This window comes from Aethalodelphis obliquidens, unplaced genomic scaffold, assembly GCF_003676395.1.
Source record: "Aethalodelphis obliquidens isolate GAN/ISIS:26980383/991018 unplaced genomic scaffold, ASM367639v1 scaffold8, whole genome shotgun sequence".
NCBI lineage: Eukaryota > Metazoa > Chordata > Mammalia > Artiodactyla > Delphinidae > Aethalodelphis > Aethalodelphis obliquidens.
In genome coordinates this window covers 53,698,177-53,713,469 of record NW_020837952.1, presented here as the reverse complement: position 1 = coordinate 53,713,469, position 15,293 = coordinate 53,698,177, and the positions used below count along the sequence as shown (strand labels likewise).

Genomic DNA, 15,293 nt, shown 5'->3' with positions numbered 1-15,293 from the left:
ACTACAGAGACACACATACACACCCTGTCAGCTAGAAAGAGACAGAGACGAGACAGAAACGACCAAAAGGAGAACAGCTAACGTGCCAACAAAATAAAACAGATCCCCCAAACAGCAAAGTGCAAAAGATGATTTAAAAAACACATAGAGACCGTGTTTGTAATTACCCATCCAGGTTATATTTTCAGGGCTTCCAGGCAAAGAAACGGCTGGTCCAAGTTTTGTGCCCGTCTGATTGTGATGGGAGGGTTGTATTTGAAGCTCTGGGCACGTAGAGATGGAATGAGAAGGAGGCTGAGCTGGAAGAAACAGCGAGGGGGAAGGGAAGGGGAGAGAGTGTGAGAGAGAGAGAGGGAGAGGGAAAGGGAGAGGGAGCGGAGCTATCTCTAGCTACGCCTTCCTCTAAGCTCCGGGAGCCCAGGAGAGCGCTCATTTCAGGATCTGGGAGAGGGGTAAAAAGAGGAAAGGCAGCCCCCGCTCTGCCCTGGCCTTGCTGCCCCCGAGGGAAGGGAGGACTCTGGCCCGCGCCCCCCTCCTGGCGGGCCGCCGGGGGAGCCGGGGAGCGCGCGAAGCGGGCGGCTCAGGGAGCTGTCCAGTTCAGCACCACCCGGTAATGCAGTAGGTGGGAGCGCCTCCGCCGGGGGCCGAGCCGGCAGGGAGTGGGGTGGGAGGGGGCAGGCGGACGGCCCATCCTGCAGCAAGACGCCGGCTCCCTTGTTTCCAGGAGCTTTGCAGATAGGGGGAGGGAAACCCGCCTCGATTCTCTGGGAGAAACCCCCTCCCTCCCCCACTTCGCCAACACTACCACCGCCACCAACAACAATAACCGCCGCCGCTGCTCGTCCTGCCGCCGCCGCCGCCGCCGCGCCTGCCCGCCCTGCTGCTGCAGCTGCCGCTGCCGGGGCACAACCATGGAAGGCGAGACCCCCGCACCTGTTCAGCTGAAATCAAGGGCTTACAGAATACTGGGAAGTCTGGTCTGAAACGAAAACGCCCGAGACCCCCCCAAGGAAGAGAACTGGCGAAGCAAAGGATTTTCATGGCGCAGGCCGCAGAGCCGAGAGCGAAGACGGAAGGTTGCATCTCGGCTTTTACAATCTCTAACTGTCTAGGTCCCGACCATGAGAGATTGTGTTGAGAATGCGGCTGATCCCTGGTTCACTGTGGAAGCCCTCTCCAAATTAGCTCTCACATATGGAAACTGGAGACCAGAATTTTAGGAAAAGAGATTAAGGCATCTCACTTGGGGGGGTGGGGGGTGTCTTTTTATTTTTTCCTTTTTTTTTTTTTAATCACTGCAACTGGAACAGTTTCTGATCTCAAAAGGCAAGCCTCTCTTCCCGTGTGATCTTTATAATTTACACTCTTTTCCGTGAGCTTTCTTACCTCCCGTTTTTTATATCTCTCCATATCCTCTATTAACACATATATCCATTATATTCGTAGTGGAATTATTTTTATTTTTTTGCTTTAGTACTTGCACCCTCACACACACTCTCCCGAGAACCAGAAGTCGGTTGGGTGTTTATATAATGAAGAATTATGGGGCTGTTTGATCGAGGTGTTCAAATGCTTTTAACCACCGTTGGTGCTTTCGCTGCCTTCAGTCTGATGACCATAGCTGTGGGAACCGACTATTGGCTCTACTCCAGAGGGGTTTGCAAGACCAAAAGTGTCAGTGAGAATGAAACCAGCAAAAAGAACGAGGAAGTTATGACCCATTCTGGATTATGGAGAACCTGCTGCCTAGAAGGTATTTGATTTCCCATCTCCTCCCCCTCTCCACCCCCCCTCCTCTTCTCACTCCCCCTCCCCACCCGCCTCCAAATAAGTTCCCTTTACATTCCACCATTTTCTTACTTCACTCCTTCCACCACAGATCAAGGTTGGTTGGGTTAGTTTCAGAGGAAAGAAAATCAATAAGCAAAAGCCATACTCAACCCTCAAGCCTCCACCACCCCCCTTCCTTCAAACCTCTTCATTGAAATAATCTATGATATGATGAAAACAACAAGAGATTGTCTTTAAAAGTCAAATGTGCTCCACCTGCTTTGGAATCATTAGGATTTGCCTTTTGATGTAGTATGGCCATCTATGAGGGGGTAGAGAATAACTGCCTCTCTCAACCCCGCTCCTCTTTTCGTAATGAAGAATTCCAAAATGCTTTTCCTTTCCCGTCCTCCTCCCCTTACTCCCCAAAAGTCCCAGACACCTCATCATCTGCAAATCTCCTTTTTTTAAAAAAAAAATCTGTTTTTTCTAAGAACCCTTATTTGGTAAATCCTAATTATTCCAGGATCGCAAGCTGAGTTCAAGAGCATTTCGTAATGTCTATGAGCCACACATATCGTTCGAGGCGACTGGCTGTGTGTGTATGTGTGTTTTAACGTTTACAAAGTCTAAAAACACGTAACGTCTCTCACAGGAAACAGACCCAAGTTCTAATAAACAGCAATTCACTTGCAGGTTAGGCTGAGAACCAATTCACTTCCACACAGAGTGACATGTCTATTATCCAGAAGCGTGTAGAATCAGCATTGCAGCCAGCTTGGGAATCAGACATTGTGCAGGGAGGCTGGGAGGGAGAGGAGGGCATGGGGAGGTTGAGGGGGAACAGTAGGGAGCAGTGGGTCAGGAGTGTCAGCTGTTTGTCTTGATCTTGCAGGGTCATTGGGACACGTGTGCCTGTGCATGTGCTGTGGGCAAAGCGGTCCCCACGGTGGAAATGCTGGAAGATCAGGGTACGGGTGAAAGCATGTGCTTTGAGACACATTAATAAACACAGGGGGGAAAAACTCCTGCAGGTCATACAACCTGCATTTAGCAACAGACTTTAATATGAGGGGCTGCATTTGAGCGGCTACCTATGTCTGTGTGTACAAGCTACAGCCACCCATAGGAAGACATGCACAGAGAGATACATGTTTCTGGGTGGAAAGAAAAGCTTATGTGCTTTGCTTCTGACATGAACCAATACGGAGGCCGTTTGAGGCAGCGTCGGGAAGCGGGGACCGCAGGATTGTTTGTTAAGCTCAACATGGGATGGTGATGCAGGGAGTTGAAGCCAGGAGATGGTGGAGAAGAGAAGGAAACAGACAGGGAGAGGGAGAAATAATGTGACCCCAGAGTCTAACCCAAACTGAGCAAAAGCTGCTCTTTGGGAAATATTTATGTCTGGGAAAGAGCACCAATTCCATGCCCACCCACCCCCCCCCCCACAACAATCTTGGTGCAAGTGGTTGAGTGACGGCTGAACATGTTTTGAATAGCTAAGTGACTTCATTGAGCGATGGTCTATTTGACGCATACTGCATTTGGTGCCCTTTCTCAATCCAAACCACTGCCTTGAACATGGTCTGCAGCGGAGCTCTATGCTGAATGCTATATGCTCTTCCCCAGCCGAAGAATCAATATCGGGAAATTAATAGGCACTGTTTTAAACACACCCCTCCTTTAAAAAAATGAAGAGGCTTTCATGCAGCTAGTCGCTAACAGTGGAAAGACTTCCAGTTAATTAAACATTTATGGCATGCTTTTATTCCAAAAGAGAAGGAAAGCAAAGTGAATGAGGGTTGCTGTAGGGAAATGGTCCTAGTAGCAATTTACCTTCCTTGGACTTTAGTTAGATGGATGAAGATATGCAGACAAGAGATAAGACGAAAGACAGGACATGATTTTAGGAGAAATATTCCCAGCAATTGGTGAGTTGGTATAAATATACTTTATCAGGGTTTTATGTGCAAATTCTTAATACCATGATCTTTTAAACATTTTCTAATTCCCTGAAGGGAAGAGGACTAGACAGTGGCTTTGGATCACTTATGCATTAAAAGGCTTAAGTATTTTCATTAAAGTTCCATCTGTTTGGTGTCCACATCCCCAAATGTGCTGCCCGCCCCCTTCAGCTTTCTCTCCAAGCCGTACCCACACCTCCCTCCCTGAATCATCCCTAAAAGTGTTAGTATTGCAACACTTCCCAAGGATTGTGGGTTTGGCTCTTCTCGCCAGGACTGGGGCCTCCCCGGCAGTCGCGGGTGGGGGGTGAAGCCTGGGCCAGGCTGCTTTAGGATTCTTGTGCCTTTTCCACTTGTAGCCAAGGTCCAGGCAGGAAGGGTGGGTACTCAGGGCCCCAGTTCAACCCGGCCTTTAATTTCCAAAGCCTCTGTCCATATGGACTTTTGAAGGCCTCAGACTCCCCCTTAGGAAGTTGGGCCTTGGCCACTTAGGAAGTGGTTTGAAGGTTTTAAAGCCACATATTTTCAAAGACTGCACTGATTTCCAAAGATTATAAATGCACTTATTTCTGCAGGTTGACACAGATGGTTCTTGTGGGGCGTTCGTGTACTTGCTTTATTGAGCATTCAAAATAGGGTTGGCCTTTATGGAAATCAAGTTGCCAGTTTCCCCCAACCTGTGTTTTTTGTGAGAAACTGGACTTTCAGAAAAGATTTCCCATCACCCCTTTATTGTGTTTCCTGCCCGTATCCAAAAAGTTGTGAACAGATTTCCAATCTTCTCTCCAACATGCTGCTAATGACTCCACATGAAAAACAACCCTGTCTGCTTCCGATCTCTTTGGCTCTCCGGTTTGCGTTAGGGCTTTTTATCTCCTGAGATGACTTTTTTGTTGCTGTTCACTTCTTGATGAAAATAAGAATCAGAAAACCTTTCTTTGCCTCTATGGCTGTTTGTGAAATGAATTCCTCTGTTGAGGAATGAGAAGAGAACAGGACCACTTGTTAGGGGTAGACACAGTGGGAAGGGGAGAGGAATCAAGAAGAAACCACAGCCTTTATTTTCTCCCTCTGCAGAGTGAAGAGTAGTGGTGTCTCTGGGTGTGAACTTGAAACCCCCAGCAAACTAGTGTCCTTCGTGGGATTTGAGGGCTTGGGGGACGGTCTGCCCGTGGATCCATGTAGATGGAAAGTGATAGGAAAAGTTCTTGAACTTTTCAGGAAAGCTGCTTTAAGAGCCTCCGAATGGAGAGATGAATTGGCCCTTTCAGAGAAGAATTCAGTAAAATCTACAACAGGACATTAAAACAGCTTGTTCCAAGCGCGCTGTCTCTGGGCCACGCGGTGACCTGCTGTTCAGTGTATTAACCTCTGTTGTCACCAAAAGGAATCATCGTCTCCAGGGGCAGCAAGAAATTCACTCTTTGTGTTTATTCTCTCCTGCACCTTCCTCCCCTCTGTCTGGGCTCCATGTCTCCCCCAGAGGATTCCCAGCCCTGCAGAGGAGGAGCCAGCAGCAGTACAACGTGGTCCAAGGCAGAAATGCACCCTCCCTTCTCTCTCCCTCTCTCGCCCTTTTCCTTGCTGTGAGGGAGGGCAAAAATCTTTCTCTCTGTCTAGATTGTTCAAATCCCTCTGCTGAATTTCTGAGCTCCTCTTCTTCCTGGCTTTTCCTCTCTTCTCCTCCACAACTTGCTTACTCACAGGGGCTCTGCCATCCATTCTCCATCCCTGTTCTCTTTGAGTAAGAGGTGTCTGGGTTTTCCTGAACTATCTTTTCCAAGTTCATAATTGCATAGCTTTTGCTTGGCCTGCAAGGTGCCCAGTGCCCCACGCGGGGTTCAGCCATGGCTCTCTTGTTCTGCAGAAGGAAAGTATATATCTTTTATTTTAGAAATGCGAACTGCCTTTCCCGGACACTCTTGTCTTTACGTGTGGAAGAGCTGAGTTTAGAAGTTACTAATGGGCCTTCATACTGTGTACCTATCGCTCCATAATTCCCAAGATAATTTGATTCTCTTTAGGTCCTTTGCACACAGTAGGTCCAGAAAAAATATCTATCAATGGATTGATTCAGAAATTCTTAAATTATTGAAATTAATTCAAAGATCATAAGGTCATGCAGCCAGCAAGTAATTGAGAGAGAGAGGGGGTGGGGGAGAGAGGGGGGGGGAAGGGGATGAGGAAATCAGGACGATTGGTTTGTTCTTCCCAGAATTTCTTTTTTATTTTTTTAATTTAATTTTTTATTTTATATTGGAGTGTAGTTGATTTACAATATTGTGTTAGTTTCAGGTGTACAGCAAATTGATTCAGTTATACATACACATAGATCCATTCTTTTTCAGATTCTTTTCCCATATAGGTTATGGAATTTCTTTTTTAAAAGAATGAGTCATGACTTCATTGTTGTAAAATGAGAAAATTCAAAAAGAGTCAGTCATTGGGTTGCACAGCTCCTAATGAGCTAAAGAAAAATTATCAGTACACTCAGTCTCTATGGGGAAGAAAAACATTAACCCACTGCTTTTCTTCCCTCTTCAGCTTTTAAAGGATGCCCAAATCTAGTTTGATCCTAATACTCACTAGAACAGACACTTTGGGCAGAGAGCAGGCATCATGGACCATCCCTACGTAGCTTCCCCAAAACCTGCCCCAGAATTCTTTACCAGACTTCCCCACCCAGTTCCCAGAACCTCGAGAACTTTGCCTAAGGTCGTAGGTACTGATCAGCAGTTTTCCATGGAGCCAGGCCCCACTTTCCTAGCCCTTCTCACCTTGTAAGACAAACCTGATTCCTTTATTGAGGAACCAGCCCTGCAAATCGCAGCCCATTCACATTGCCCTCCTGCCCCTCCCTTTACAGGTGCCAGGTGTGACACCTCACACCAAGGCCACATGGGCAGAGGGTGGCAGAGGGAGAACTTGAATCCAGGCCTCTTGTTTCCACCCTGCAAACCTCCAGAGGGCTCTATGCGTGAACCTGGCGTTCTGTGGTCTTGTGCTCAGATTCACTGCCAGCACTGGATTCTATTCTGTCTGCATCCCACCGAGTGTCCGCTCTGAGCGCCCAACCCAAGCACGTCAGGACACCTGAGTTCTGACCCACCTGACTCCCCCACATGCCACTCCCTCCAGCTGCCTGCACCTTGCCGGGTGACTCTACCAGAATCTTCTCACTCCCACGAGCCCAAGGGGACAAATACTGAACTTCAGGCTGGACCCACCACACGCCTCTTCGTGTTTGCCCTTTCATTTTGGAAGTGTCCTCGATGTAAGCTCTCCGTGAGTTTTACGCTGGCAAGCAGTTTTCAAAGAATAACAGATGTATGTCCCCTGAAGTCGCAGAAGTTTTCAGATGCAGCTTTGTTGTATGTGGTGCCCTTGAAAGAGTTTTGCAGCCCCACAGACCTGGGTTCCCTTCAAGCACTGCAGCTTTACGAGCTGTGCGATTTGGGGCAAGTCATCTAACCTCTCCAAGCCTCCGTTTCCCTTTCCACAAAAAGGAGGTCTAACAGCCTTCTCACAGGGTGATTCGTTGGGATTAAACCAATGAGTGCCACCTTCTTTCCTGATCACCTGGTTTGAAATTACAGTCAACAACCCCTACTCTGTACCCCTCATAAATCCTCCTGGCTCTGTTTTATTTATTTATATTTTTTTACAGAGTACATCCCACCTTCCAGCACACTATGAAATTTACTCATGCCATTTGTTGTGTGTCTGCACCACTAGACTGTCAGCCCCAGGAAGGCAGGGATCTCTTTTCTGCCCATTGCTGTAGCCGCAGCAATTATGATGGTGCAAGAGTCAGCCCACCTTTGTTGGCAAATGAACAAAACCACCACTGCCCACTACAGGGTGGGCATTGAGAAATAATGATCCCTTCATATCGTCAAAGGATTGTTCCTTAAATTACAAACCGTGAGCAATGGTGGCAGAAGCATCTTTCTTTCTTTTTTTTTTTTTTTTTTCTGACATTCCAAAAAATAAATAATGGACTCAACACAGAGAGAAGAGAGAAGGGAAGGAGAGAGAGCGTTTCAACACACAAGGGACAATAACAAAGATAATAAGAAAGAAAGTGTTTCGAGAGAAAATAAATGCCTGAGAAGAAAGTGCTGGGGGGTGAACATCCTCTAAATAGATACTGGCCATGCTTTCCTCTCTCTACATCATCCACAGCGTCTGTCACAAAGATCCTCGGGGAGAGTTTCCCATGAGTGTTTGCTTTCAGGTCAGTGGGGGAGGAGGAGATATGTACCCAGACTGATAATGCAGGAGATTTTTAAATGGTTCAAAAATGCAATGGTTCCTTTTAGCCTTGACTATAAGTATTTTGGCCAAAAAACCATATTCAGATGAAATATGCACTTTAAGTTTCCAGGTTAGTTTACAGCCACAGATCAAGCAATTCCTTCACTCGTTTATTTTATTTGTTAAATCTTTGATGAGCCCCTGCAACGTGCCAGGTGCTGGGCCAAGTGTTGGGGTCATGGTGGGCAGCAACTCCCTTCAGGGTCACTGCTCTCAGAGCTTTCTGGAAGAGACAGACCTTACTTTAAAGACTCTCACTTAACATAGTTGTGAAGTAAGTTACAACTATGCTAAGTCCTCTCAAGGAGAGTCACACGAGACTGTGAGTTTATGATATTAAGATCGTTCTAATCAGAGGAGCCTTCACTGAGGAGGTGAGATGTGAATGGCTATATGAAGGATGCATAGAAGTTAACTGGGTGAAGAAGAAACTTTCCAGGTTGGAGGGCAGCAAGTGCAAAGATCAGTGAGGGAGAGAAGGAGCAAGTCCTGGGAGGAGGCCAGGGTGGCTGGAGGACCCAGAGGGAAGGGGGATGGGGAGGGGAGGATGCTGGATGGTGTGGGGAGGGGGATGCAGAAATAGTTAGCACCCAAGGGTGCGGGGCCTTGCTAGTCTTGTTAAAGAATTTTGCTCTTTGACTTCTAGCTTCTTGCTTATAAGCTGTGTGACCTTGAGCTACTTAATTCTATCTCTGTGCCTCCTTCACACCATCTATCTAATGGAGCTGACGATGCCTGCCCCTAAGGTTGTTGTGGGGGTTAGAGCACCCTTCCCTTCTCTTTGTCATGCTCTTCCTGATTCCACCCACATCTGAGTGCGGTGGTCTCTTTGGCCTCAAAACTCATGACAGCACAGAGAAGGGAAAAAATAGATTGATTCAACTCTAATCAACAAAATTCAAACTATGCTTAGTGGAGGTGTTGATGGTAGGTTCCAATCCTGCAGTAGACATTGGGAGGCAGAAGTGAACAAGACCCATCCTCCCTCAGGACCCTCCAGGTGAGTCCAAGCAGGGAATCCCAAAGAACAGGCATCTCACAGAATGACTCTGTCTCATGCAAGACATTTGACATAGCCTGCTGCCACCTCGCCTTAATCATCCTCCCCCAAACTCAGAGAGATTCCTGGCATCTCTTACGATCAGTTATGATCTTTGAGGATTTGAGCTGGAATGGCAATAAGGCTCAGTTAAATCCGCCAGACTTTTTGAAAATAGGAATGAGAGTAGAGGGATGTGAACTGTGCTCCCCAATGCCAAGAAATGCATGTCAGCGTTGTGGGATCGTCGCTGAACTCTATGGCCTCACATCCCGGTCCTTTCTCCTGGGTACATAAAGGGCTGTAATCTCCCAGTTCCATCTTCCCTCAGTTCTGATGCCATTGATTATAAAAATGAACTATCAAAAAAAATAAATAAATAAATAAAAAATAAAAATGAACTAGCTACTTAAACAGCTTTCGGGACAGGGGCAAACAAATTTCATGTACATATCAGTTGTAAAACATACTCTAATTTCAGAAACCTTAAAACTTAAAATTTGTGTCTTGGAATCAAAGGGAGATGGAAAACTATCTTGCTGGCAGAGAGAAATGCAGGCAGGGTGTTGAGAGAGCCCGAGGGATTTCTCCCACTTGCCCTTAGTGCCTGTCCCGTGACTCAGGAAACAATGTGGGGAAAGTGTGTGGTCTTACGAGAACCTTTCTTGACAAAGAAAAGGGTGATAGTTGATCTTTGTTCCACAGCTTTCCGAGTCCTTGCCAGGTGCCGTGTGAGAGTCTAGGAGAGAGGCAAAGTCTCCATCTGCCCTCAAGGAACTTCTAATCTAGTAGAAGACAAACCAGTGAACAGATGATGCTGATGACACAGTGGGAAGCATAAGCCCGGGGAATTCTGGGAGCAGAGAGACTGGGGAGGAGGGGATGCCAGGCAAGACGGGGTTCTGAGGATGCGTAGGGGTGAGCAAGCTGGGGAGATGAAGCGCACCTCAGACAGAAGGAACGGCATGTGCGGAAACACAGATGCCCAAGCAGTCATGCCGATGGTCCAGTGAGGCTGGAAGGTAGAAGGCAGGGAGGGGGAGTGTGGGAGGCAGTGGAGATGGGATCCCAAAGGGACAGAAATGGCTCTCACAGAGCAGTTTGTGTTTCGGCGTGGGAGAAAAGGGGGGTCCAGAGAGGTGGGAAGCAAGGGAGGGGCGCACCTGGCTTTGTCCGTTAGTGAGATCACTGGCTGTTCGGACTCTGACGGATGGGAGCTGGGGTCGCCGGAGCTGGTGTGATTTAACTGGGAAGAGGTGAGCACAGGAGACTGTGGCAGTGACCAGGTGACTCGCCCTAAGTCAGTTGTAGTAAACAGAGAGTAAGAGGGGGAAGGAAGAAGACTGTAAGCGATATACAGTAGAGGTGCTTCAAGGCGCTCCCTCCCCAGCAGAACAAGCCTTTATTGGCCACACACAGTGGGCTGGGCGCTGGGGTGACGAGGATGAAGACAAGTCTCTGCTCAGTACCACCGTCTCGAGGAGCCTTCCTGACTGCCCCATCTAAAGGAGCTCCCTGTCAAGTCACTCGATTTTATTTCCTTTTTTAACATCTTAACATTGACTTTTTTTTCTTTTGAGCATTTATTTGCTTATGGTCTGTGTGCCCCTAGGAGACTGTGAGCCATGTGAGGGCAGGGGCCTGTCAGCCTTGGCACAAACAGCGTGCTCAGGAGCTAAATGTGGAGCGAATGAGTAAGGCAACGCTGCCTGGCCTCAAGGAGCTCCCATCAGGGGAGGGAGGTGGGCTCTTAAAAACTCCCTCCTCTTGCCCAGTCATCCCTCCAAGGTTTGGCTGGAACCGCATCTGAAAGATCCTTGAGAACAGGCAAGGGTTTCCCTTGCACCCCACAACCTGGGATGCTGATTAGCCCCCGCGAGCCTGTTCCCTCCTGGGCAGCTGGTACCTTTTCTCTCAATCCAAACCCTCATACGTGATCACCTGGCTCAGAGGTACTGACTTGGCAGCCGTGAGTCGGCCTCTGAGGAGCCGCCTCCCCTTTCTCCTTGTTGACACTATATTTATTCATTTTTCCCTGAACTTCCTCAACCTTGGGTAGTCTTCCAGCTGCTAACAAGCAGGCCACAGATTAGGTATGGGATCCTAGGTGCACGGTTGCCGTAGCTTCATTGAGTGGGGAATTGGTACCCTGCTTTGCTACACCATCCACCGTGCAATTTACATGCCCCAGTGCCAGCCTCTCTCTGGCCTTGTCATCAGACAAAATTCACTGGTGGCCAGTGCTTGCTGATCCCTAGACCTTGCTTTGCTTTTTTTTAACTGTTTATTTTATATTGGAGTATAGCCGATTAACAATGTTGTGATAGTTTCAGGTGTACAGCAAAGCAACTCAACCATACATATACTTGTATCCATCCCTAGACCTTTCTTTATCCCAGTTTTGCCCCAGGCTGTCTTTTCTCACTTTCTCTGCATAAAGGATCATTCATTCATTTCTGCCACCTTTTCCCCTCAACCTGGATCTCTGTCTGCACAAGTCTTATTCTTTATCCTTCTTGAATTTTCCCTATGGTTGAGAACTCTCCTCCCCAATTCTCCTCCAACATATTTTGCAAAGAAAGCAACCCTAAAAATGACTATTCTGCCATCATTTTAACACTAATAATACGATAATAATAACTAATCATTCATTGAGTGCTTCCTTTGTGCTGAGCACTGTTTAGATGCTTTCCAGGGGTTAACTCTTATTTAGTCTTTACAATTCTAAAGATATATGCTATGATATCCACTATCTCCATCATAAGAGGCTCAGAGAAGTTAAGTGACTTGCCCAAGGTCACACAGCAAGTAGCAGAGCTGGAGTTCTAACCCAAGCCTGTCCAACCCCAAAACCTGTGCACAGCCTTCTATTACATGAATTATATTTACAATTTTCCCCTGGTCCCAAAATCTATACATAAATTTCTTTGAGAATTTGAAGGCAAAGCTAAGCAGAAATTGCTGTTTGTGCTCCACGTTTGATGAAGTTTTTAAAACTTTGAAGCTTCAGTTAGGATATGCTCCTTACCCAGAGAAGAGTAGGGAAAAGTGGAGGGGCTACCAGGTTTTCCCACAGCTCTGAATACAAAAGGTGCCTCAAAACGCATAGACATCCCTCTCTGTAGTTTGTGGAGGGGGAGGAGGTGAATACATACATATATTCCCTCTCCCCAGCCCTCTGCCTAGAGGGCCATTTCCAACCACATTCCACTTGTCTTCAGGACTCAGTTGAATTGTCACTTCCCCCAACAGCTCTGCCCCCTCCTACCCTGCTCCCACCTGGCTCACGTTCCCTCCCTCTTTCCTTCCACAGCATCTCTGCGTGTCTCCGACGCAGCATCTTCCATCTTTTTTGTTGCCTGCTTCCGTTTCTGTCTCCACCTCCAGACCATGAGTCCCCCTGTCCATTTCTTCAACAAAATGTACTCAGTCACTGCCATGTGCCAGTTACCATCCTAGGCTCTGGGTTTACAAAGGCGAAAAGACACAGCCCCTGCCCTCAAGGAACTTATGCCCCAGTGGGGGATTGGAGGACCCATGCAAGCACACCTAGGGGTGGAGAGATTCTTCCAGGAAGACGTGTGAGAGGGCATGGGTTGTTTGGGGGACCACACAAGTTTCTAGTATTGCTGGAGGATCAGGTGCAGGAAGGGAGGCTGGGGAAGGTGTTAGTCCTGAGGGATGAGGTTAGACAAAGACCACATCATGAAGGGATGGTTCACGTGTAAAGAGTCTAAAGAGGAGAATTTTGAGAAGGAAATGATATGATCAGATTCGCATTTTAGGAGGATGGCTCAGGAAGCCATGTGAAGTAGAAATGGGAAGAAGGGGAGGACAGAGAAGGGAGTCCAGTTGCTTGCCCAGCCCAGCAACTGGGGGCCGTCGAGCAAGGGAACAGAATCAGAGGATCGACAGGATCCAGGACTGTCACTTGTGCTGAGCAAGGCGTGACAGTGAGTGACCTTCACTGAGACAGGGGAAACAGGAGAAATTTGCAGGAAGAAGACGGTACCTTTAACCTCGGGTAGAGTGATTCCACACCTGTGTTTCCAGGGCCTGGCAAGTAGTAGCTGCTCAGTCAGTGTTGAATGAATGAATAAAGAAAAAAAGCTTTACATTTGAGATTATGATCATATTGAATCTCAGATTTTCCCCGGCATCATCATAATGAAAGAATGCGTTATGCTCTAGCCAGGCCTGTAGGTCGTGTCAGCTCTGGCATCTGACAGCCTGGGTTCAAATCCCAACCTTATCACTTACCAGTTTTGTGACCTTGGACAACGAATGTCACCTCTCTAAGCTGGTTTTCTCGTGTCTAAGTGGGGAAAATTGTATCTCACGCATGGGTTGATTGTGAAAGTTTAGTAAGATGTTCCACGCAAAGTGCTTAACAAGATGCTGGTACATAGTAAACACTCTCTAAATGCCAGATGCTCTTATCACTGGCATGTTTATCGATTATACCAACAGTTGCAAACAGTGACCTGTGAGCTGTCACTGTTTGGCAACTCAAAATATTCTACAAATCGAGAACTTTCCTATTAAAAAAAGCCCTGTGTTTGGCTTCCTTTGGGGGAAAACATCAGATTTTTGTAACCCTGAGCCCCCCTCCTCCTTGGCAACATCGGAGCAGGGCAGCCGATGTCCCTTCAGGTATGGGACAGGGACATCCTGTATGGAAGGTATGGCAGGTTCTCTGCAGTTCCCCAAAGTCCCCACCGCTCCCAAGGCTGCCGGGCTGCTTTGGCCTTCCTCTGGCCTCTGTAGGCATCTGAGTTTGCAAACGCTTCTCTCTGCCAATGACAAATTACAGGTGGAGTCTTTGTCTTCCAAGGGCTGAAAACGTAAGCAAAACACCACCAGCCCAGGCAGAGTGTAGCAGCTAACAGAGTGAATAAAGCCATGCATCTGGAAATAAATGCATAAACATCCAACATTCCCGAGCAGAGCTCGCTGATAAGACTCAGGTGGAAGGCAAGCTAATCTACTCCTTTTTACTCGGCAGCTCTAGGGTAAGTTGTTGCTTTTAAAAAGAGAGACTCTCACCCATTTTATGCTACCTTCAGAGCTTCTCTTTTAGAAGCTGACATTTTCTGACCTTGACCCCAGCTCGGGGAAATGCACCCTGTCGTGCTGACCACGTGGTGTGCTTTATTCAATAACTGAATGGCAGACGCCAGGGAGATGGTCCGCGTCGTCGGTGCTGGATGAAGAGAGAGAGGCAGGGGATGCGCTGGAGAATGGGGGATGCTCTGCTTTAGATTTTTACCTCGGAGGACTTCATAGAGAAGAGGGGAATTTCAGGAGTTTCTCGGTAGGAAAAAAATTGCCTAGCAATTGCTCGGAAAGGACATGAACTTAAAGACATGCAGTTTGATCTGGGAGAATGGTCAGATCTGATCCAATCTGACAGTTTTTGAATGTTTGCTATGTCAGGCTCTATGCTAATTTGTGGGGGCACAGAAACAAGTCAGCTCCTACGGGGGCTGGTCTGCTCTGATCCCCCCAGCTGACAGCAACCGTCCTCTTCCCAGTCTCTCTTTTCTTCATTTCGTGTTCTCCTAATTTGTCTACAGTGTTTATTCTTTCTTTCCCAACCAGAATATAAGCTCTGAGAAACCAGGATCTTTTCTGTCCTATTTACTACGATAGCCCCAGGACTGAGATCAGACCTGGCCCCTAGTAGGGTGCTTAGTCAGTTTCAACATTATTTGGATGACAGAAGACATACCATTGCTCCAAAGGAGATCAAGGCCTAGAAGAAGAGATAGGCATGTACCGAGACTATTACCAGTGAGCTCGGGCACTGTGAAGGCCTGTGTAAGGGTCAGACAAAAGAACAACTCTATGTGGGGAGGTCCGGAAGGGGTCCTAAGGAAGTGCCCTCTGCAGTGGGTTTTGGAGGATGAAGAGGAGTTTGCCAAGTAGAACAGAGGGGAAAGGCAAAACACAGATGAAGGAAATGATACCACTGGAGGCTGCCTCCCAAAGAATAAGGTCAAGGAGAGGACAGAGCACTACTGGGTCTAGAGCAGAACTTCTCAAACTTGGATGTGTACCCTAACAACCTGGGGATCTTGTTGAACTGCAGATGCTGATGTGGGGTCCGGGTGGGGGCTGAGCCTGTGTTTCTAGCTCCCAGGTGAGGCTGATACCACACTTTGAGAAGCAAGCTTTTGCAGCATGGCCAGTGGGCTCTGGTG

The 15,293-nt window shown here is 47.6% G+C and overlaps 1 protein-coding gene across 1 annotated transcript in view; it reads left to right on the top strand.

The window, feature by feature from the left end:
* Window positions 1-1,360: 1,360 nt before the first annotated feature.
* Window positions 1,361-15,293, top strand: part of CACNG2 (calcium voltage-gated channel auxiliary subunit gamma 2) — a 116,567-nt gene continuing 102,634 nt past the window's right edge. Inside the window, exon 1 of the mRNA XM_027107526.1 lies at window positions 1,361-1,753. Within this exon, the coding sequence (XP_026963327.1) occupies window positions 1,543-1,753 (211 nt within the window). The 5' untranslated portion in view covers window positions 1,361-1,542. The remainder of the gene's footprint in view (window positions 1,754-15,293) is intronic.